Raw genomic sequence first — 23,024 nt, forward strand, 5'->3', positions numbered from 1 at the left:
ACAGGTATTATTGGGGTCTACAAAACGTGTAATTGTACCACAACCATTTGTCTTACGAAAACATTGAAGGTATCAATGGAACCAGCATAGCTTGCTCTATTGATGTGCAAAATTTGACCTTGATACACCATATGAACTCGAATATATGCACTAGCAAACAAGTTTGGCTACGTGCTCTTCTGAAAAGGCATTCCAAGTAAGCAAAACTAGGCATAACTCGAGAACCAAGCATTATTTTGCAAATTCACAAATTAAAATCCAAGAAAACATGACTAGACGCCTATAGAAACTCTTACTTGCACACCTAGAGCAGCTGTAGCGATCCACACACACACACACACACACACACTACCGCATACCTCGCTTGCGCATGCGCACCGAGGCATAATAATTATGTCATGTAACACATAAAGTACATTATAATATATTGCAATAGTGATTCAGAAAACTCTCCGATTTATATAACAGTAGACGCACCCACACAAGTGCTAGTGATCGATGTATTTATAGGCCAAGAAGTAGAATGGAATGTGCGTGGGAGCTACTAACATTCCAGGTATTATTGGGGTCTACAAAACGTGTAATTGTACCACAACCAATTGTCCTACAAAAACATTGAAGGTATCAATGGAACCGGCATGGCTTGCTCTATTGGTGTGCCAAGTTTGAACTTGCTATACCAATATTTGTGGAAATTAGGTATGGGATTTCTAGTGACACATACCTGGTTCAGGAGTGGAGACTACAGACTTGAGATAGTCAGCAACTTCAGTGCGACCAAACTGTACTGCCCAGTCAAAAGGAGTCCTGCCATCATCACCAGTCACATCTGGACAGGTAAGGGATAGAGATTTGTAGTAGTACTGATAGCATTGACCATTACCATGCAGGATGACTACATTATTTTATTATCATGTACCAACAGTGTATTGTATTGCAGTTGCCATGACGATACAACTGCAGGTACACTGATTGTTTCATTACATGCACATTGAACCACATTAATATATTCACGGGTTGTCTATCAGAGGATCTAATGAAACAGTACCCACTACGGAAATCACTCACCAACATCACACTTTAGTTCCTCCACTAGGTATTTCACTAGTTGTATATGTCCTCTCCCACAAGCACTGTGCAGTGGTGTGCTGCCCCACTTGTCCCTCACATCTGTGTGTGGTGATCCTCAATATACTCAATAATTAAGTGAGATATGTTATTATAGACTATAGACTCAAAATTGCGGAAAAATAAAACAAGCCTATACAAATAGAAATAGTTGGTCTTATTAATATTGGTATACAAAGTTTGAACGTGATACACGTCTGTGTGCGGAAGTTAGGTATGGGATTTCTAGTGACGAGTTTAACTTTAGCCATGTATACGTAAGTGTATAGTGGTCAAGATGGACCAAACATGTCATTGTACCACAACCACTTGTCGTACAGAGAAAGTAAAGGTAACATAGGAAAGGGCATGCCTTGTTCTATTGGTGCGCCAAATTCGAGCTTGATACACCACTGTTTGTGGAAATTAGGTATGGGATTTCTAAAGCGCATACAGAAATGCCTGAGTCCTATTACTATTATCCCTCACATCTGTTGTGGAACAAAGTTCAACTATCACATATATTTTTAACAGATATTACTATGGCAACCGTATAGCAAATGTTTATGTATTTCAAACAAGTGTACGTACATTGAAAATAATTATTCGAAATTGAAATGTAACACTATTAAACTTTCCGCTGTATGCATGGTATGAAAACTTCACATACACAACGACTACTTACCAGTGCTACGACTACTACATCGCAAATAATTATTATACTACGCGAAATTACTGACACAATTGATATTGCTACACAGTACATGTATATAATTCAGATACCATAATGATATGGAGAAACAATTACAATACACAAATAATTATAATGACTACTTACCAGTGCTGCATCCGACTTCCTCCTTCAAGTACTGCACCACCTCTTTATGACCTCGCATGCATGCCCAGTGAAGTGGAGTACTGTTGTTCGTCCTATCACCTTTATCAGTACGAGCTCCATGAGTAACAAGTGTCTTCACAATCTCAAGGTAGCCCCTCCAGCAAGCCCAGTGTAATGGAGGAATACCCTCCCAATCATCCGCCCACTCGTTACTCCAGTAGAGCTGGTGGTTGGGGTCTGCCCCCTGTCCCAACAGGGACCTAACTTTGGTGACGCCATTATTGTCTACAGCCTGCCATAAGTCCTCGGCTAGCTTCTTTTGAGCACTGTACAAAATAGATGGTTGGGGGTCAGTCATACAGAGAATTACTTGATATGTGTATATAGTTTATACAAGTGACACCATGCACATATCCAGCTGTCACTTTGCTGTACAGTGTTCCACCTCTGATCATAGCCTGCTCTGATTCTACTAATGGAATGAGCCTCCCTCCATGCAATCACAAGGTGCTACCATGAGTAGTAATTATAGTCTACATGTTCACTCACTCTGAATCTTGTTCAGCCATTGAAGCTTTGTTCAAACTCTGTCCTGGCAAATTCTCCCCTTGTTTCTCGAACTGACACACAACGTATTGCTCAACCCTCTGGCTCTGTCACTAATTTCGCCCCTTTCCTATAAACATAATCATTGCTCAGATCCTCCCCTTTTTCAGAGGTGTCACATTCCAGCCGGGGCTTTCTTAGTAAACAAAGCAAAGCTAATTAAGCACTGCACAAATCCATTTATTTTTGACCTTCTTTCAACAAGATAATTATTGCAATTGCATATGAAGTAAAAACACAAATCCATTTATAATTATATGCACACAGTCAATAGTGGAGTCATGTGATCCTACTACACACAAAACAACACTTATAATAATACTAAACACACAGAAAAATAAATATTAAAATTCAGCTAAAAGAAACTGCTCCAAATTGATCTACAGTTGTCATTGTCTTCGTAACCTTTGAACCCTCTCCAAAGGGGGGTGCTCCAAACAAATCTCGTCTTGCATTGTCAGCAGTAGTATGAGTGGGCGGGGTAGAGGAACGTCCGTCAAATGAACTGCTACCAAAGTCATCCGTAGGAAATGGACTGCCAGTCTGTGTGTGTGTGGGTGTGTGTGTGTGTGTGGGTGGGTGTGTGGGTGGGGGTGTGTGTGTGGGTGTGGGTGTGTGTGTGGGTGTGTGTGGTGTGTGTGTGTGTGAGGGTGTGTGTGTGTGAGGGGTGGGAGGTTCAATAAGTAAGCAGTATATAGAGTGGAGTGTCTATTGTGGTCACCCTCTATAATACAGCCAGGTTTAATAAGGGACCCAGAGTCAGCCTCTGCTCAGCCTAGGGGCAAGTACCGTATTACTAGAATATTTGGAGAAAAACCTTGTGAATGAGCAGAAAATAAATTGACCTTTTGCTATCTAACTATTACGTTCTGGCAAGGATCGTGTATTTACTAGTAATAATTTAGGTTTTGCAATTTTAATGTAGCAAATTGATCAACCAGCTAGTAGAAAGTCTATTAAGGAAAACACTACACACACACACACACACACACACACACACACACACCACACCACACACACACTCCACACACACACTCACACACCCACACACACACACACACACACTCCACACACACCCACTCACCACTGTGGTCGTCTGATCCTATTCTTTGTGGAGTGAACGGGACATGACCAAAAGCCCACAGTCCACTGTCTTATAGAATCCTGCATTCTGATTGGACGGTTTCAGGTTTGATACTCGTTGTTGCCGTGGCGACTTAGACCCGTTACCTCTTCCGCGAGGTCGATCTCGAGATGAAATGGTTGTCGTGGTAACCGCTGTGGCAATAGCTCTCGTAGCGTTGATGGGGGTGATAGTCACGGAGGGTTTTGATTGGTTTCTTAGCAACAGGACGAGTTTTTTTCGGAGAAGGGAGGGGATTGGGTGGACCAGGGGAACGCTGTGTGGACATGTATAATTATATAATGGTGAAATAAAATTTAACACTCAAGGTCACCAATGTATAATCAATAAGCACCCTCTGTAATACAGCCAGGTTAATGGGTCCCAAAGTCTCCATAGCATGTGTTTGGACCTGTGTTAGCAGACCACCCTCTATAATACAGCCAGGTTAATGGGTCCCAAAGTCTCCATAGCATGTGTTTGGACCTGTGTTAGCAGACCACCCTCTATAATACAGCCAGGTTAATGGGTCCCAAAGTCTCCATAGCATGTGTTTGGACCTGTGTTAGCAGACCACCCTCTATAATACAGCCAGGTTAATGGGTCCCAAAGTCTCCATAGCATGTGTTTGGACCTGTGTTAGCAGGCCACCCTCTATAATACAGCCAGGTTAATGGTCCCCAAAGTCTCCATAGCATGTGTTTGGACCTGTGTTAGCAGGCCACCCTCTATAACACAGCCAGGTTAATGGGCCCCAAAGTCTCCATAGCATGTGTTTGGACCTGTGTTAGCAGACCACCCTCTATAATACAGCCAGGTTAATGGGTCCCAAAGTCTCCATAGCATGTGTTTGGACCTGTGTTAGCAGGCCACCCTCTATAATACAGCCAGGTTAATGGTCCCCAAAGTCTCCATAGCATGTGTTTGGACCTGTGTTAGCAGGCCACCCTCTATAACACAGCCAGGTTAATGGGCCCCAAAGTCTCCATAGCATGTGTTTGGACCTGTGTTAGCAGACCACCCTCTATAATACAGCCAGGTTAATGGGTCCCAAAGTCTCCATAGCATGTGTTTGGACCTGTGTTAGCAGGCCACCCTCTATAATACAGCCAGGTTAATGGTCCCCAAAGTCTCCATAGCATGTGTTTGGACCTGTGTTAGCAGGCCACCCTCTATAACACAGCCAGGTTAATGGGCCCCAAAGTCTCCATAGCATGTGTTTGGACCTGTGTTAGCAGACCACCCTCTATAATACAGCCAGGTTAATGGGTCCCAAAGTCTCCATAGCATGTGTTTGGACCTGTGTTAGCAGGCCACCCTCTATAATACAGCCAGGTTAATGGTCCCCAAAGTCTCCATAGCATGTGTTTGGACCTGTGTTAGCAGGCCACCCTCTATAACACAGCCAGGTTAATGGGCCCCAAAGTCTCCATAGCATGTGTTTGGACCTGTGTTAGCAGACCACCCTCTATAATACAGCCAGGTTAATGGGTCCCAAAGTCTCCATAGCATGTGTTTGGACCTGTGTTAGCAGGCCACCCTCTATAATACAGCCAGGTTAATGGGCCCCAGGGTCTCCATAGCATGTGTTTGGACCTGTGTTAGCAGACCACCCTCTATAATACAGCCAGGTTAATGGGTCCCAAAGTCTCCATAGCATGTGTTTGGACCTGTGTTAGCAGACCACCCTCTATAATACAGCCAGGTTAATGGGTCCCAAAGTCTCCATAGCATGTGTTTGGACCTGTGTTAGCACACCACCCTCTATAATACAGCCAGGTTAATGGGTCCCAAAGTCTCCATAGCATGTGTTTGGACCTGTGTTAGCAGACCACCCTCTATAATACAGCCAGGTTAATGGGTCCCAAAGTCTCCATAGCATGTGTTTGGACCTGTGTTAGCAGACCACCCTCTATAATACAGCCAGGTTAATGGGTCCCAAAGTCTCCATAGCATGTGTTTGGACCTGTGTTAGCAGACCACCCTCTATAATACAGCCACTGTTGGTCTACCCACCACTATACATATACAGGGTATACTAATAGTAAGGTACTCACAAAGACATTAGTGACATGGTTGGTGGTTCCTGTGATCCTGGACACCACCTCACACACTTGCCAGATACTGGGACGAAGCTTAGGGTCAGAGGTCAACAGATAGCCTACAAAGGGGACAATGATATACGTATCATTATAATAATAGAGCAATACACTTGAGGCTGGCAGAATATCATAGCACCTGTAGCTAGTGTGTGTTCTCAAAGTTAGCTCTGAAAACAGGTTCATTTCACAAAGAAAAAACTCACTATCAATAGTCTTTATAATTAAAGGCTTAAAGTTAACATAATCATGTGTAAACCTGGCTACATTTCACTAGGATGTGTGTGTGTGGGTGTGGTCTCACCTCTCAAGTTGCAGGTCTTGTGTGTAGGGAGAGTCTTCAGGAATGCTGTACTGAGCACTGACTATGGCTAGAGGGTTGTCACCAAATGGAGTATCCATGAAGCACAGCTTGAACAGTAGTACACCCAGTGCCTGTGTGTGGGCGGGTGTGTCTTGTGTGAGGGTGTGAGGGTGTGATGATATGGGTATTATTAGTCATTGAGAGCTTAAGCCTACCACGACTCATCCCCCCACATTCCACAGTCTTGATGACTAGACAGACCACATTCACTTCAATTAAAATACAAACCTTATTATAAGTCAACCACTTAGCTACAGTGTACACAGTGGGACCACACATAAAAGAGGAAATTTCGCCCCTTTCAGCCTTGTTTCCCAGTAAACATAATCATTGCTCAGATCCTCCCCCTTTTCAGAGAGGTGTCACATTCCACCCCTTTCACAGTAAACAAAGCAAGTTGGTAGAATGTCATTGAAAGGTCATAATTAGTGAAAGGTCACCTCCAATAGTACTGCCACATGTCCATACATGCATGGATAAACAATTACACCATACTGTAGTTTAAAATACCATGACAAATGAAATCTCTGAGCCCATGCCAACTCAGCTAGCGTATGGTTGCTCAATATTGACCTCCCTCCACCAATAAGGTCTAACACATGGGCAAGCAATACTATCGGGAAATATGAACAAAACAATGAACCTCGTGATTATTATCAGTAGCCTACAACAGGTGCCGTCTCTACAAAGCATCTCCCCTCACCTCCATCCTTTCATGCATTCATCCATTCTTATCCTATAGCACAGCCACTGGACTGGCACATGCTGGCAGCAGATCACATTCACGCTGAGTAGGTAATGGCATATGCTAGGCCTCGTCATAGATAGTGGTATGGCCTCATCAACCTCATCTTCAGTGCGGCCTGAGATCGAGGCTAAAAGATCCAACGTTTGTGACTTGTTGCAGTTCACCCACGTAGCGTGTCGTGCACAGAGTCATGGAGTATGTTCTCAATCTGAATCAAAATCAATGGAAATAATTATAATTATGTGAGCATGCTTTGTAATTTTGAATAACCGTGATTTCAATGGATTGTACAGGCCTTGAAATACAAAAATACGCTCGCAAAAATAGCATTAATCATCATTTATTTCTAGCTCTACGGTATCATCAACTATTGGATAGAGCTATTGGATGATACTTTATACTCTAAAATGAGTATAATAAATTATGTAACTAGTGAAGGGAGGGGGGCAACACATTGAGAGGCATTATCACCTAATCATGATTATACAGTATAGGTAGTTGTCACCTGAGCTGAAACGGTACTTGCTGACACAGCAGACACTGGACTGAGTGACATCAGAGTTACACAATTCGTTGAGGTGTCCCTGTACCTGGGGGATAGCAAACACAGGGGTCAAAGTGCACAGAATTGCAGGAGAGTTTGTAGCCATTTCAGCTTGTTGAGATTCAGTAGCAGTATGCAGTATGCAGTAAGCTGTGCAAATTAATGATAGGCTTTTCAAAGAATTGCATGAAGTTCTACTGAAAATTAATAAGTCATCAATTATTATTGTCTAGTAATATTAAAGGTAGCGCTCACCTTTCCCCTGAGTCAGAGTGTTGGTCCATTGTGTCCAGTGCACCGTGCTAGCTAGTAGGACCACTCCAATGGATGTGCTCCAGGGGCGTAGCCAGGATTTGAGATAGGGGGGTGCTAGCCTCGATTCCAGGCCGATTAAAATACGTATTTTAATGCGGCCTGGAATCGAGGCTAGGGGGGTGCTTGATGAAAGAATTACCAATGGGGGTGGGGCACTCCCCCAGACAATTTTTGTTGTTACATGCTCTGAGATTGATTCTAACGCAATCTGGCTAAAGAAATGAGGGTACTGCTGCTTTCAGGGTACTGGTGGTTAAGCCACATCTTCATTTGAAGATGTCCTATAAAACAAATGCTCGCCACGACTCAACAGCAAATGCTTATAACACGACTGTTCCCTGTCTCTCGGGAAGGTAAACTAATTATTTCATTATCTACAAGTGTGCTGCTGTCGTTTATCATATGAAAATTATCTTTTTCTAGTACGAAAAGAATTGTTGGGTGTTCGACTGTTTCCAGGCATCTGTGCTCAGACTTGAGAAGTAGCGTGTACTAAGATAGTTCTTCCGGAAGTCATAGATAAAGGTATGTTCAAGCATCAACATTATGAGGTTGTGTTTATTTTTTTGTGGATATTATGTCTCAGGTCTCAATATTGTTGAAGTAGCACATGATAATTAGCCAGTAGTCAAGAGATTTGTCACTGATGATCTCAACCTTACAAACTCGTACGACACATGGCATGGTAAGTGTGTAGAATCTCAAATCTCAATTATTACCGTGTCCGTGTATTTTCAGGCACTAAGAATGTAGCGAAGAAGATGAAGAAAGTAGCAATTGGGACCAAAAAGGCTCAAGGAAAGACGTGGTTTCCAGAGTTATCTGACAAACGTAAGCTTTGATTATAAAAGTGCTCAGTAACATAAAAATATTTGTCAATAGGTAAAAGTACGAAAGTTCACTTGTACTACTGTATGAAGAACTGTGAGCAGTCAGCAGACAATCTAAGAAAGAACATTCTGAATATCGTTAAACATTATCAGGTGAGTGTGTATGATAACAAGTTGTCCGTACTCTGTACACCAATAACATTTATAATCGTGTTCTCAGTGTCGAGACACATTCTGGGTGGAGTCTTTCAATCACCAGCTGCTCACATACATCTCGAAACGTGTACACTTTGGGGAAGCTACATTCAACATGAGAATGAACCTTGCTATTATGGACTGGGTACGTTATGCTGGCTAATAATGTATGTGTGACTGTACATTCATTCATTTGTTTACTTCAGAACGAGAATGTACGTAGAGGGTGTACAAGTGAACGACTGGTTCAGGACATGAGAAGACCGGATCGTAGGACTCCCGTAAGAGTGCTGAAGGAAAAATCGTTCAACTTTGCCGGAGAATATGGGAGAATTACGAGCAGCAGAGAAAAGTTGACCTCAGGTACTGCGTAATATATTTTATGTGCAATCTACATAATTTATTTTACATATAATTTTATAATTTTGCTACATGTATATATGTGCAGTGAGTTTGTAGAGGACGTGCAACCTGAGCAATCAGATGAGCCAGTAGATGAAAACGAGGACCTATTAAACGATGGTGTACATGTACTTGACGAAGATCTTTATGAAGACATATAAAGTAAGTATGTATCCGTGCAAATTTTGACTAGCCAATCAGCATTTTATATTTGCATTTTACATAATTAAACAATAAAGGAAGTAGAAGACTGGAAGTCTGTGTATGGAACTCCATCTGGATTTGGGAATCGTTCACGCACCTCCTGGAAAAGGTATATAGCAATTGATCGTACTTGCACTGTAAAGTGGGCATCATTTATAACTTACTCAATTATTGCAGCTCAAGTTGAAATAAAAATGTTTAAGATAATAATTGTTATGGTGGAATTATCTACTAGTGAGTGAGTGGTCTGATTGTTCTCTCACTTGTTAGATTCGTGAGAGTCAGTTGTTCACTCTGTTGGATGCTGATGATGATCCAGCCATTGGACGTCAGAGAAAATACAATCGACCTAAGAAACAGTGAGTACTGCCGAGTGCAGAGTGTGACTCTTTCCCTGACCAAACTTTGATCTGAGCATATTCATGTGATAGGTCTTATCTAACAGTGCTTGGAATAGTTATTCGCTGTACTCCCCCCTAGTGTTTACGTTCCCGTGGGTGGGTTCAATTCACTAGCAATAGTTTTGCGTTCCGTGGGTGGGTTCAATTCACTAGCAATAGTTTTGCGTTCCCGTGAGTGGGTTTAATTCACTAGCAATAGTTTTGCGTTCCCGTGAGTAGGTTCAATTCACTATCAATAGTTTTAAGTTCCCGTGAGTGGGTTCAATTAATTCACTAGCAATAGTTTTACGTTCCCGTGAGTGGGTTCAATTCACTAGCAATAGTTTTGCGTTCCCGTGAGTGGGTTCAATTCACCAGCAATAGTTTTGCGTTCCCGTGAGTGGGTTTAATTCACCAGCAATAGTTTTGCGTTCCCGTGGGTGGGTTCAATTCACCAGCAATAGTTTTACGTTCCCGTGGGTGGGTTCAATTCACTAGCAATAGTTTTGCGTTCTCGTGAGTGGGTTCAATTCACTAGCAATAGTTTTGCGTTCCCGTGGGTGGGTTCAATTCACTAGCAATAGTTTTGCGTTCCCGTGGGTGGGTTCAATTCACTAGCAATAGTTTTGCGTTCCCGTGGGTGGGTTCAATTCACTAGCAATAGTTTTGCGTTCCCGTGGGTGGGTTCAATTCACTAGCAATAGTTTTGCGTTCCCGTGAGTGGGTTCAATTCACTAGCAATAGTTTTGCGTTCCCGTGAGTGGGTTCAATTCACTAGCAATAGTTTTGCGTTCCCGTGAGTGGGTTCAATTCACTAGCAATAGTTTTGCTTTCCCGTGGGTGGGTTCAATTCACTAGCAATAGTTTTGCGTTCCCGTGGGTGGGTTCAATTCACCAGCAATAGTTTTACGTTCCCGTGGGTGGTCACTAGCAATAGTTTTGCGTTCCCGTGAGTGGGTTCAATTCACTAGCAATAGTTTTGCGTTCCCGTTGGTGGGTTCAATTCACTAGCAATAGTTTTGCGTTCCCGTGGGTGGGTTCAATTCACTAGCAATAGTTTTGCGTTCCCGTGAGTGGGTTCAATTCACTAGCAATAGTTTTGCGTTCCCGTGAGTGGGTTCAATTCACTAGCAATAGTTTTGCGTTCCCGTGGGTGGGTTCAATTAACCAGCAATAGTTTTACGTTCCCGTGGGTGGGTTCAATTCACTAGCAATAGTTTTGCGTTCCCGTGACTGGGTTCAATTCACTAACAATAGTTTTGCGTTCCCGTGGGTGGGTTCAATTCACTAGCAATAGTTTTAAGTTGTCGTGAGTGGTCACTAGCAATAGTTTTGCGTTCCCGTGGGTGGGTTCAATTCACTAGCAATAGTTTTAAGTTCCTGTGAGTGGTCACTAGCAATAGTTTTGCGTTCTTGTGAGTGGGTTCAATTCACTAGTAATAGTTTTGTGTTCTCGTGAGTGGGTTCAATTCACTAGCAATAGTTTTGCATTCCCTTGAGTGGGTTCAATTCACTAGCAATAGTTTTACGTTCCCGTGAGTGGGTTCAATTCACTAGCAATAGTTTTGCGTTCCCGTGAGTGGGTTCAATTCACTAGCAATAGTTTTGCGTTCCCGTTGGTGGATTCAATTCACTAGCAATAGTTTTGCGTTCCCGTGGGTGGGTTCAATTCACTAGCAATAGTTTTGCGTTCCCGTGAGTGGGTTCAATTCACTAGCAATAGTTTTGCGTTCCCGTTGGTGGGTTCAATTCACTAGCAATAGTTTTGCGTTCCCGTGGGTGGGTTCAATTCACTAGCAATAGTTTTGCGTTCCCGTGAGTGGGTTCAATTCACTAGCAATAGTTTTGCGTTCCCGTGAGTGGGTTCAATTCACTAGCAATAGTTTTGCGTTCCCGTGAGTGGGTTCAATTCACTAGCAATAGTTTTGCTTTCCCGTGGGTGGGTTCAATTCACTAGCAATAGTTTTGCGTTCCCGTGGGTGGGTTCAATTCACCAGCAATAGTTTTACGTTCCCGTGGGTGGTCACTAGCAATAGTTTTGCGTTCCCGTGAGTGGGTTCAATTCACTAGCAATAGTTTTGCGTTCCCGTGACTGGGTTCAATTCACTAGCAATAGTTTTGCGTTCCCGTGACTGGGTTCAATTCACTAGCAATAGTTTTGCGTTCCCGTGACTGGGTTCAATTCACTAGCAATAGTTTTGCGTTCCCGTGGGTGGGTTCAATTCACTAGCAATAGTTTTAAGTTCCTGTGAGTGGTCACTAGCAATAGTTTTGCGTTCTTGTGAGTGGGTTCAATTCACTAGTAATAGTTTTGTGTTCTCGTGAGTGGGTTCAATTCACTAGCAATAGTTTTGCATTCCCTTGAGTGGGTTCAATTCACTAGCAATAGTTTTACGTTCCCGTGAGTGGGTTCAATTCACTAGCAATAGTTTTGCGTTCCCGTGAGTGGGTTCAATTCACTAGCAATAGTTTTGCGTTCCCGTTGGTGGATTCAATTCACTAGCAATAGTTTTGCGTTCCCGTGGGTGGGTTCAATTCACTAGCAATAGTTTTGCGTTCCCGTGAGTGGGTTCAATTCACTAGCAATAGTTTTGCGTTCCCGTGAGTGGGTTCAATTCACTAGCAATAGTTTTGCTTTCCCGTGGGTGGGTTCAATTCACTAGCAATAGTTTTGCGTTCCCGTTGGTGGATTCAATTCACTAGCAATAGTTTTGCGTTCCCGTGGGTGGGTTCAATTCACCAGCAATAGTTTTACGTTCCCGTGGGTGGTCACTAGCAATAGTTTTGCGTTCCCGTGAGTGGGTTCAATTCACTAGCAATAGTTTTGCGTTCCCGTTGGTGGGTTCAATTCACTAGCAATAGTTTTGCGTTCCCGTGGGTGGGTTCAATTCACTAGCAATAGTTTTGCGTTCCCGTGAGTGGGTTCAATTCACTAGCAATAGTTTTGCGTTCCCGTGAGTGGGTTCAATTCACTAGCAATAGTTTTGCGTTCCCGTGAGTGGGTTCAATTCACTAGCAATAGTTTTGCTTTCCCGTGGGTGGGTTCAATTCACTAGCAATAGTTTTGCGTTCCCGTGGGTGGGTTCAATTCACCAGCAATAGTTTTACGTTCCCGTGGGTGGTCACTAGCAATAGTTTTGCGTTCCCGTGAGTGGGTTCAATTCACTAGCAATAGTTTTGCGTTCCCGTTGGTGGGTTCAATTCACTAGCAATAGTTTTGCGTTCCCGTGGGTGGGTTCAATTCACTAGCAATAGTTTTGCGTTCCCGTGAGTGGGTTCAATTCACTAGCAATAGTTTTGCGTTCCCGTGAGTGGGTTCAATTCACTAGCAATAGTTTTGCGTTCCCGTGGGTGGGTTCAATTAACCAGCAATAGTTTTACGTTCCCGTGGGTGGGTTCAATTCACTAGCAATAGTTTTGCGTTCCCGTGACTGGGTTCAATTCACTAACAATAGTTTTGCGTTCCCGTGGGTGGGTTCAATTCACTAGCAATAGTTTTAAGTTGTCGTGAGTGGTCACTAGCAATAGTTTTGCGTTCCCGTGGGTGGGTTCAATTCACTAGCAATAGTTTTAAGTTCCTGTGAGTGGTCACTAGCAATAGTTTTGCGTTCTTGTGAGTGGGTTCAATTCACTAGTAATAGTTTTGTGTTCTCGTGAGTGGGTTCAATTCACTAGCAATAGTTTTGCATTCCCTTGAGTGGGTTCAATTCACTAGCAATAGTTTTACGTTCCCGTGAGTGGGTTCAATTCACTAGCAATAGTTTTGCGTTCCCGTGAGTGGGTTCAATTCACTAGCAATAGTTTTGCGTTCCCGTTGGTGGATTCAATTCACTAGCAATAGTTTTGCGTTCCCGTGGGTGGGTTCAATTCACTAGCAATAGTTTTGCGTTCCCGTGAGTGGGTTCAATTCACTAGCAATAGTTTTGCGTTCCCGTTGGTGGGTTCAATTCACTAGCAATAGTTTTGCGTTCCCGTGGGTGGGTTCAATTCACTAGCAATAGTTTTGCGTTCCCGTGAGTGGGTTCAATTCACTAGCAATAGTTTTGCGTTCCCGTGAGTGGGTTCAATTCACTAGCAATAGTTTTGCGTTCCCGTGAGTGGGTTCAATTCACTAGCAATAGTTTTGCTTTCCCGTGGGTGGGTTCAATTCACTAGCAATAGTTTTGCGTTCCCGTGGGTGGGTTCAATTCACCAGCAATAGTTTTACGTTCCCGTGGGTGGTCACTAGCAATAGTTTTGCGTTCCCGTGAGTGGGTTCAATTCACTAGCAATAGTTTTGCGTTCCCGTGACTGGGTTCAATTCACTAGCAATAGTTTTGCGTTCCCGTGACTGGGTTCAATTCACTAGCAATAGTTTTGCGTTCCCGTGACTGGGTTCAATTCACTAGCAATAGTTTTGCGTTCCCGTGGGTGGGTTCAATTCACTAGCAATAGTTTTAAGTTCCTGTGAGTGGTCACTAGCAATAGTTTTGCGTTCTTGTGAGTGGGTTCAATTCACTAGTAATAGTTTTGTGTTCTCGTGAGTGGGTTCAATTCACTAGCAATAGTTTTGCATTCCCTTGAGTGGGTTCAATTCACTAGCAATAGTTTTACGTTCCCGTGAGTGGGTTCAATTCACTAGCAATAGTTTTGCGTTCCCGTGAGTGGGTTCAATTCACTAGCAATAGTTTTGCGTTCCCGTTGGTGGATTCAATTCACTAGCAATAGTTTTGCGTTCCCGTGGGTGGGTTCAATTCACTAGCAATAGTTTTGCGTTCCCGTGAGTGGGTTCAATTCACTAGCAATAGTTTTGCGTTCCCGTGAGTGGGTTCAATTCACTAGCAATAGTTTTGCTTTCCCGTGGGTGGGTTCAATTCACTAGCAATAGTTTTGCGTTCCCGTTGGTGGATTCAATTCACTAGCAATAGTTTTGCGTTCCCGTGGGTGGGTTCAATTCACCAGCAATAGTTTTACGTTCCCGTGGGTGGTCACTAGCAATAGTTTTGCGTTCCCGTGAGTGGGTTCAATTCACTAGCAATAGTTTTGCGTTCCCGTTGGTGGGTTCAATTCACTAGCAATAGTTTTGCGTTCCCGTGGGTGGGTTCAATTCACTAGCAATAGTTTTGCGTTCCCGTGAGTGGGTTCAATTCACTAGCAATAGTTTTGCGTTCCCGTGAGTGGGTTCAATTCACTAGCAATAGTTTTGCGTTCCCGTGGGTGGGTTCAATTAACCAGCAATAGTTTTACGTTCCCGTGGGTGGGTTCAATTCACTAGCAATAGTTTTGCGTTCCCGTGACTGGGTTCAATTCACTAACAATAGTTTTGCGTTCCCGTTGGTGGGTTCAATTCACTAGCAATAGTTTTAAGTTGTCGTGAGTGGTCACTAGCAATAGTTTTGCGTTCCCGTGGGTGGGTTCAATTCACTAGCAATAGTTTTAAGTTCCTGTGAGTGGTCACTAGCAATAGTTTTGCGTTCTTGTGAGTGGGTTCAATTCACTAGTAATAGTTTTGTGTTCTCGTGAGTGGGTTCAATTCACTAGCAATAGTTTTGCATTCCCTTGAGTGGATTCAATTCACTAGCAATAGTTTTACGTTCCCGTGAGTGGGTTCAATTCACTAGCAATAGTTTTGCGTTCCCGTGAGTGGGTTCAATTCACTAGCAATAGTTTTGCGTTCCCGTTGGTGGATTCAATTCACTAGCAATAGTTTTGCGTTCCCGTGGGTGGGTTCAATTCACTAGCAATAGTTTTGCGTTCCCGTGAGTGGGTTCAATTCACTAGCAATAGTTTTGCGTTCCCGTTGGTGGGTTCAATTCACTAGCAATAGTTTTGCGTTCCCGTGGGTGGGTTCAATTCACTAGCAATAGTTTTGCGTTCCCGTGAGTGGGTTCAATTCACTAGCAATAGTTTTGCGTTCCCGTGAGTGGGTTCAATTCACTAGCAATAGTTTTGCGTTCCCGTGAGTGGGTTCAATTCACTAGCAATAGTTTTGCTTTCCCGTGGGTGGGTTCAATTCACTAGCAATAGTTTTGCGTTCCCGTGGGTGGGTTCAATTCACCAGCAATAGTTTTACGTTCCCGTGGGTGGTCACTAGCAATAGTTTTGCGTTCCCGTGAGTGGGTTCAATTCACTAGCAATAGTTTTGCGTTCCCGTGACTGGGTTCAATTCACTAGCAATAGTTTTGCGTTCCCGTGACTGGGTTCAATTCACTAGCAATAGTTTTGCGTTCCCGTGACTGGGTTCAATTCACTAGCAATAGTTTTGCGTTCCCGTGGGTGGGTTCAATTCACTAGCAATAGTTTTAAGTTTCTGTGAGTGGTCACTAGCAATAGTTTTGCGTTCTTGTGAGTGGGTTCAATTCACTAGTAATAGTTTTGTGTTCTCGTGAGTGGGTTCAATTCACTAGCAATAGTTTTGCATTCCCTTGAGTGGGTTCAATTCACTAGCAATAGTTTTACGTTCCCGTGAGTGGGTTCAATTCACTAGCAATAGTTTTGCGTTCCCGTGAGTGGGTTCAATTCACTAGCAATAGTTTTGCGTTCCCGTTGGTGGATTCAATTCACTAGCAATAGTTTTGCGTTCCCGTGGGTGGGTTCAATTCACTAGCAATAGTTTTGCGTTCCCGTGAGTGGGTTCAATTCACTAGCAATAGTTTTGCGTTCCCGTGAGTGGGTTCAATTCACTAGCAATAGTTTTGCTTTCCCGTGGGTGGGTTCAATTCACTAGCAATAGTTTTGCGTTCCCGTTGGTGGATTCAATTCACTAGCAATAGTTTTGCGTTCCCGTGGGTGGGTTCAATTCACTAGCAATAGTTTTGCGTTCCCGTGAGTGGGTTCAATTCACTAGCAATAGTTTTGCGTTCCCGTTGGTGGGTTCAATTCACTAGCAATAGTTTTGCGTTCCCGTGGGTGGGTTCAATTCACTAGCAATAGTTTTGCTTTCCCGTGGGTGGGTTCAATTCACTAGCAATAGTTTTGCGTTCCCGTGGGTGGGTTCAATTCACCAGCAATAGTTTTACGTTCCCGTGGGTGGTCACTAGCAATAGTTTTGCGTTCCCGTGAGTGGGTTTAATTCACTAACAATAGTTTTTGCTTTTTGCGCTGAACTCCCCCCTTGCATGTGTGACAGTGTTTTGTAATTTGTGCTTTTTTATGCGCTGTACTTCCCCCTTGCATGTGTGACTGTGTTTTGTAGTTTTGTAGTTTGTGCTTTTTGCGCTGTACTCCCCCCTTGCATGTGTGACTGTGTTTTGTAGTTTGTGCTTTTTGCGCTGTACTCCCCCCCTACATGTGTGACTGTGTTTTATAGTTTGTGCTTTTTACGCTGTACTCCCCCCTAGCATGTGTGACTGTGTTTTGTAGTTTGTGCTTTTTACGCTGTACTCCCCCCTTGCATGTGTGACTGTGTTTTGTAGTTTGTGCTTTTTGCGCTGTACTCCCCCCTTGCATGTGTGACTGTGTTTTGCAGTTTGCTTACAACTATTGTGGTAAATCACTGCAAACTGCAACATCCTCTTTCTGTATTTCAAGGGCCTTTCCCAGGGACTTCCCCTACTATGAATAGACACACACCCATACAAATTTCTCTCTTAGTAACAGCTTTAAATTTGCCTCTCTGACCTAACAAGGTGTTAGAGTTTTTTTAATTCCCTGTCAGTATTGTAAGATCGCTGAACCTAGTGGATTTTTATTGTGGTTTTAGCTCTGTTCTCATCATACAACTAGTACATTTCAGGGGACGAGGCTTTCCCCTGTGTGACCCCCTGCCTAACCTCTGCACACATGCACGCACACACCCACACCCACACACGCACGCACGCACGCACACACACACACACACACACACACACACACACAGTCCTTGTCTTTCCCAACTATCATACAGCTAACCAATTAAATGTTTAGCAAAAAAGAAAGCCTTGCTAGTAAATTTGGTTTCTTTGAGCCTGTATGTTGCAGTAAAGATCTTCTTCCATCACTCACTCCCACCATCCCACACATTCTGGGTCACTTAGTGTGTGTGGGTGTTGTACTTGTGTGTGTGTGTGTGTGTGTGTGTGGGTGTTGTACTTGTGTGTGTGTGTGTGGGTGTTGTACTTGTGTGTGTGTGTTGTACTTGTGTGTGTGGGTGTTGTACTTGTGTGTGTGTGTTGTACTTGTGTGTGTGTGTGTGTGTTGTACTTGTGTGTGTGGGTGTTGTACTTGTGTGTGTGTGTGTGTTGTACTTGTGTGTGTGTGGGTGTTGTACTTGTGTGTGTGTGTGTGTGTTGTACTTGTGTGTGTGGGTGTTGTACTTGTGTGTGTGTGTTGTACTTGTGTGTGTGGTACTTGTGTGTGTGTGTTGTACTTGTGTGTGTGGGTGTTGTACTTGTGTGTGTGTGTTGTACTTGTGTGTGTGGGTGTTGTACTTGTGTGTGTGTGGGTGTTGTGTGTGTGTTGTACTTGTGTGTGTGTGGGTGTTGTACTTGTGTGTGTGTGGTGTTGTGTGTGTGTGGGTGTTGTACTTGTGTGTGTGGGTGTTGTACTTGTGTGTGTGTGTGTTGTACTTGTGTGTGTGTGGGTGTTGTACTTGTGTGGGTGTTGTACTTGTGTGTGTGTGGGTGTTGTACTTGTGTGTGTGTGGGTGTTGTACTTGTGTGTGTGTGTGGGTGTGTTTGAGAGATTGAAATAAAAAATGATAAAAGTTGGGTGTATATCTGTCCACTGAGACCTTGCTGACTCATATAATTTAAAAATTCAAATTTCTCAAACAGGAAGATGCTGATTTTCAGTTCATAGAATATATACATATATATCATTATGTTATTTGTAAATGTATGCAGTCTAACAACATTATTTTAACTTATGCTGTGTCTTTGATGCTGAGAAGAAATATTCCTATTATAGCTAACTGGGTTGGATGGAACCGCGCCCGCTGAAGCGTACCATTTTGACTCAAACGGGATGCACATTTATTTTTATGAAAGACATTCAATTGACAATTTATATAATTTTTTCCGGTCTTCAGAGGAGCACCAGACCCGTCATTGCCAGTCCACAAGTTTCGGTCCCTTTAATTTCCTGACTTGTGGATAGCTCGAGGAAAGGCGGGACCACTCCCATACATGCGGAGTCCGGGTGTGACTGTCAAACCATAGACTCTATGGTTAAACACCACAAAACATGCAGTTGAAAAAGCAAGCTAAATTTTTTTGTTTAGGAAGTACTTCAAATTTGCTACCTTATAGTTATTGTGTACATAAGTAATTAAGTTAAGCAAAATGGAACCCACGTGACAATGTCAGTCTCTTTCTTTTCCATTATTGTCAGCTCTTTTATTTCTGTCTCTTTGTTCTCAGTTTTTGTACCAGTTTTGTAGTACCATGACGATTATGTTTAGGCTCATGTGATTCCCATATCTGGGTGTATCATCTTACTTTAGGCGTTTTGTGGCTTGTAGCTACATGTATAAGATCTAACCTTGGTTGGATTTGCCATTAGTCAAAATAATTAGATGTTAGTGTGTGTGTGTGTGTGTGTGTGTGTGTGTGTGTGTGTGTGTGTGGGTGGGTGGGTGGGTGAAACCCCACATGGATGGAGGACCCTACAGAGATGGTGTTGTACTTGTGTGTGTGTGTGTGTGGGTGTTGTACTTGTACTTGTGTGTGTGGGTGTTGTACTTGTGTGTGTGGGTGTTGTACTTGTGTGTGTGGGTGTTGTACTTGTGTGTGTGTGTTGTACTTGTGTGTGTGTGTGTTGTACTTGTGTGTGTGTGTGTGTGTTGTACTTGTGTGTGTGGGTGTTGTACTTGTGTGTGTGGGTGTTGTACTTGTACTTGTGTGTGTGTGTGTTGTACTTGTGTGTGTGGGTGTTGTACTTGTGTGTGTGTGGGTGTTGTACTTGTGTGTGTGTGTTGTACTTGTGTGTGTGTGTTGTACTTGTGTGTGTGTGTTGTACTTGTGTGTGTGTGTTGTACTTGTGTGTATGTGTTGTACTTGTGTGTGTGGGTGTTGTACTTGTGTGTGTGTGTTGTACTTGTGTGTGTGGGTGTTGTACTTGTGTGTGTGTGTGTGTTGTACTTGTGTGTGTGTGTTGTACTTGTGTGTGTGTGTTGTACTTGTGTGTGTGTGTTGTACTTGTGTGTGTGTGTTGTACTTGTGTGTATGTGTTGTACTTGTGTGTGTGGGTGTTGTACTTGTGTGTGTGTGTAACTGTACAATAATTATTATGCTGTGAAATTGTCGTGTACATATAAAATTTAATACGACCACTTTCCCCCATCTCTCTATAGGCACGCTGTTTCTAATAATCATGGACACTGATGGGATAAGTTGAAGACATTGTCAAGAAAGTAAACACAAGCAAGCCTGTTACCAAGGAAACATGACAACATTGATCTCATCATTGACAATGTTTAGCGTATGCAGTCATAAAAATTTATTGTTGTATTTTTAATTTCTACTGCTAAAAATTAATTATGACCAAGAGTGCATGCGCTCTTGTTATGACATAATAATAATTATTACAATAAAAGTGGTAAAGATCATTAACTAAATAAGTCATTAAGAATTATGTGTATTTTATAAACCTTACAGTCTCCATGAGAACCCGTGTCCTCTCACGAGATCTGATCTACTAGCCACACCCTTAACCACTAGGCCACACCCATTCTTCACCAATCTGTGTATTATCAGGAGCTCATAAATAAGTTTAATTTTGATGACGGCTCTCTTCTGATGCTACACAGTTACAATACATTTATCATTGATAACATAGCTGGCATGTGCAATTGTGTGGACAGACATTGACTCAACAAAGCATTCACATCAGGTATAATTATGGTGGATAGAGTGCTAGTAGTCACCACACAAACACTTGTAATTGATAAAGAACAAATTAAAAAATAAATGCCATCAGTCACAGTTTATAATGGCTAGAGGACATTGTCAGGCAAGAGTCACTTGCAATCTTCCCTTGAGATCCTCAGCAATGTCAGCTCTACTGATAACGGGAGACTCTAGAGCTGTCAACAAGTCCTCCAGTTGTGGACCACCTTGCAACCACTCTACGAGCATGTGTGTGAAACACTTGGTGACACTGTTGGGTCTTCTGGCATTCTCCTCAGCTATCACCTGCAGTGTACATTGTTATTATAATGACATCATTCTGCACTATCCAAGTTCTACGGTTAGCGATGTCAGACCGATTTTCATTTTTGCTATTTCTAACTCCTATGTATTACTATCTCTTTTGAACACTCTAGGCAAACCAGAAAACTTTATTGCACTGGATTTGTTCAAGCGAATGCAGAGATACAGCTTTTTGAAGAACACTAGTCAGGGAAAAATTCATACAAAAATTTACCGCATTTTAATGTACTTGGGCGGGACTTATGAAATTTGTTGTTAATACCGGAAATGATCTTAAAGTATCATAATCTGCTGAACTGCTTGGTCTATTCTCTTTTAAAAAAGTATGAAATGGACACTCAGGACTTAATATTGTAACCATTTGATATATATCTATTTTATGAAGCACAGGGCCAGAAGTGGTAGTTTACAGCTTGTAAACTATGTTTGTACTTGCGAGTGTACATCATAGTTTACAATGTTGTTGAATTTTAGTTCATCTACAATAGTTTCCTTCATAGTTTACAAAGAAAGTTGATAGTGTACAACGTTGTATACTACTGTAAATGAACTCTTTTGGCCCTGTGAAGTTTATAATGTTTCTGTAATGTATATCTTTATGATGTCCCTATAATAGTATGATGTCTCCTGCTTCAGAGAGTTCTTTTGGATTTAAAGTAACCATGCTATCTTTTCAGTATAATTTATTGTATCATGTTTCAGAACTCTCATCAATGTCCACCTTACGCTTGTATCTGTTTCTTGATCTTTATAAGCAACTTTTCTGTCAATTTCATTTGGTCTAAATAATTCATTTTTAGTGTGACGTAGATTTAAGGCCATACAACTATAAATCTATGATACAACTCTGACAGCTTCTACAGTAGATTACTCTTGTCTTTTTTGTGTGCAAATTGAATCAGTTCTTGCAATTTAATAGATTACATTGTTGTCCCTGGAATTCTCTCCAATCTTTCTTGTTTCTTTTCAACAGAGGCTTTCAGATTGCTTCAATAATTACTTTCAGTAACTTCTAAGAAATAAATACATCTATTGGTACACTTGGCTTGATTTTACTGCATTTCTATTCTCAGCTCCACCCATCTATCCATGCAATAAAATTATGTGATTCCGCAAGAAATAAAAGCTTATTGTAGCAACTTTTTGCATAATCTGGAGAGAGTTAGAGATGAAAGACATGCTCACTAGTGTTTTTGTTCATTTTCATGTTTGGTTGCCAAAATGATGATCACCTTTGAGAAAAAATCACACACAAAACAAGCTAAAATCATAAAAAACTGTTATAAAAATCAAATTCTACGCTATTTTTTACCCTTAGGAACAGCTGTTGTTTGCTAGACTCTTCCAGGGCTTGCGGAAAGCCCTTCTTGTTCATTCACTTTCTGGTCCCGTTTTTTACTATTGAATTACTGTACGAAAATACCCCCACGCACTACTTCCGGTCTGACATCTCTACTACGGTATATCGGCGAATCATGTCAAGTTGTTGAAAGGAGTTCAGTTGCCAACCAATTGCAACTAACATGCAATACAGCCACCCACACAACTAAAGAAACAAAACTACTAACAGGATTTCGGGATTTCCTACCCCCAGCCAACATATCCCCCCCCCCCTAGAAATCTGAATATTAATGATATCATAATAAAAATGTACACTGTAAAAAAAAAAGTGCGGTGAGCACACTAAAACCGTCGCATATAGCACACTTTTTAAAAAAAGCGTGCTATATGCGACGGTTTTAGTGTGTCCACCGCACTTTTTTTCAATCATTTTTTACAGTGTATGCTCATTATGCCTCCAGGCGTAGCCGCACGTGGGATACGGTAAAGCTGACTGTGTGTGTCTGTTCCAGCTGTAACTGCTCAACTGTTGTAATACGACGAAAGCTAACAGCTTGTATAGGCTTCTAGCCACGTTCTCTTGGATTTTGATTCGTGGATTAGCAAACTAAAGCTTCTTTCTCCAGTTACGGCTAGTTCGACTCACATTGAAGGCTGTTGCAGTCTCTTTCATAACATCATCTGTCCCCACAAACTTTCTATTCAACATGAGTTAGCCTTGCACTAAAGCTCTAGCTTTTTGTTAGCTACAATCATAGATCTACTATCTATGCTACAATACTCAGAAAATATATGTTAAAACAGCTAGCTAGCAGTAGCC

General features: G+C 42.3%; 3 protein-coding genes and 1 long non-coding RNA gene across 4 annotated transcripts in view; 1 reads left to right on the top strand and 3 right to left on the bottom strand.

Annotated features, from left to right (window-relative positions):
* LOC135331925 (ankyrin repeat domain-containing protein 2-like) overlaps positions 1–4,388 on the bottom strand; it is a 5,381-nt gene extending 993 nt beyond the window's left edge. Inside the window, exons 1-5 of the mRNA XM_064527227.1 lie at positions 3,636–4,388; positions 2,495–3,094; positions 1,946–2,271; positions 1,069–1,170; positions 1–829 (exon numbers count right to left, since the gene is read on the bottom strand). The exon at positions 1–829 is cut by the window's left edge and continues 993 nt beyond it. Of these exons, the coding sequence (XP_064383297.1) occupies positions 711–829; positions 1,069–1,170; positions 1,946–2,271; positions 2,495–2,514 (567 nt within the window). The 5' untranslated portion in view covers positions 2,515–3,094; positions 3,636–4,388 and the 3' untranslated portion in view covers positions 1–710. The remainder of the gene's footprint in view (positions 830–1,068; positions 1,171–1,945; positions 2,272–2,494; positions 3,095–3,635) is intronic.
* LOC135332819 (uncharacterized) overlaps positions 1–20,246 on the top strand; it is a 42,221-nt gene extending 21,975 nt beyond the window's left edge. Inside the window, exons 12-17 of the mRNA XM_064527742.1 lie at positions 8,795–8,914; positions 8,976–9,132; positions 9,218–9,333; positions 9,411–9,484; positions 9,646–9,734; positions 20,005–20,246. Of these exons, the coding sequence (XP_064383812.1) occupies positions 8,795–8,914; positions 8,976–9,132; positions 9,218–9,228 (288 nt within the window). The 3' untranslated portion in view covers positions 9,229–9,333; positions 9,411–9,484; positions 9,646–9,734; positions 20,005–20,246. The remainder of the gene's footprint in view (positions 1–8,794; positions 8,915–8,975; positions 9,133–9,217; positions 9,334–9,410; positions 9,485–9,645; positions 9,735–20,004) is intronic.
* The window catches only part of LOC135352216 (uncharacterized), a 47,315-nt gene that overhangs the window by 10,823 nt on the left and 13,468 nt on the right, over positions 1–23,024 (bottom strand). The window lies entirely within an intron of this gene.
* LOC135333803 (uncharacterized) lies at positions 6,226–7,788 on the bottom strand. Its single transcript, XR_010394067.1, has 3 exons — positions 7,685–7,788; positions 7,391–7,475; positions 6,226–7,093 (listed from the first exon to the last, which is right to left on the bottom strand). It is a non-coding gene; the product is annotated as an uncharacterized LOC135333803 (long non-coding RNA).

The sequence above is a fragment of the Halichondria panicea genome, chromosome 1 (assembly GCF_963675165.1).
Source record: "Halichondria panicea chromosome 1, odHalPani1.1, whole genome shotgun sequence".
NCBI classification, from domain to species: domain Eukaryota; kingdom Metazoa; phylum Porifera; class Demospongiae; order Suberitida; family Halichondriidae; genus Halichondria; species Halichondria panicea.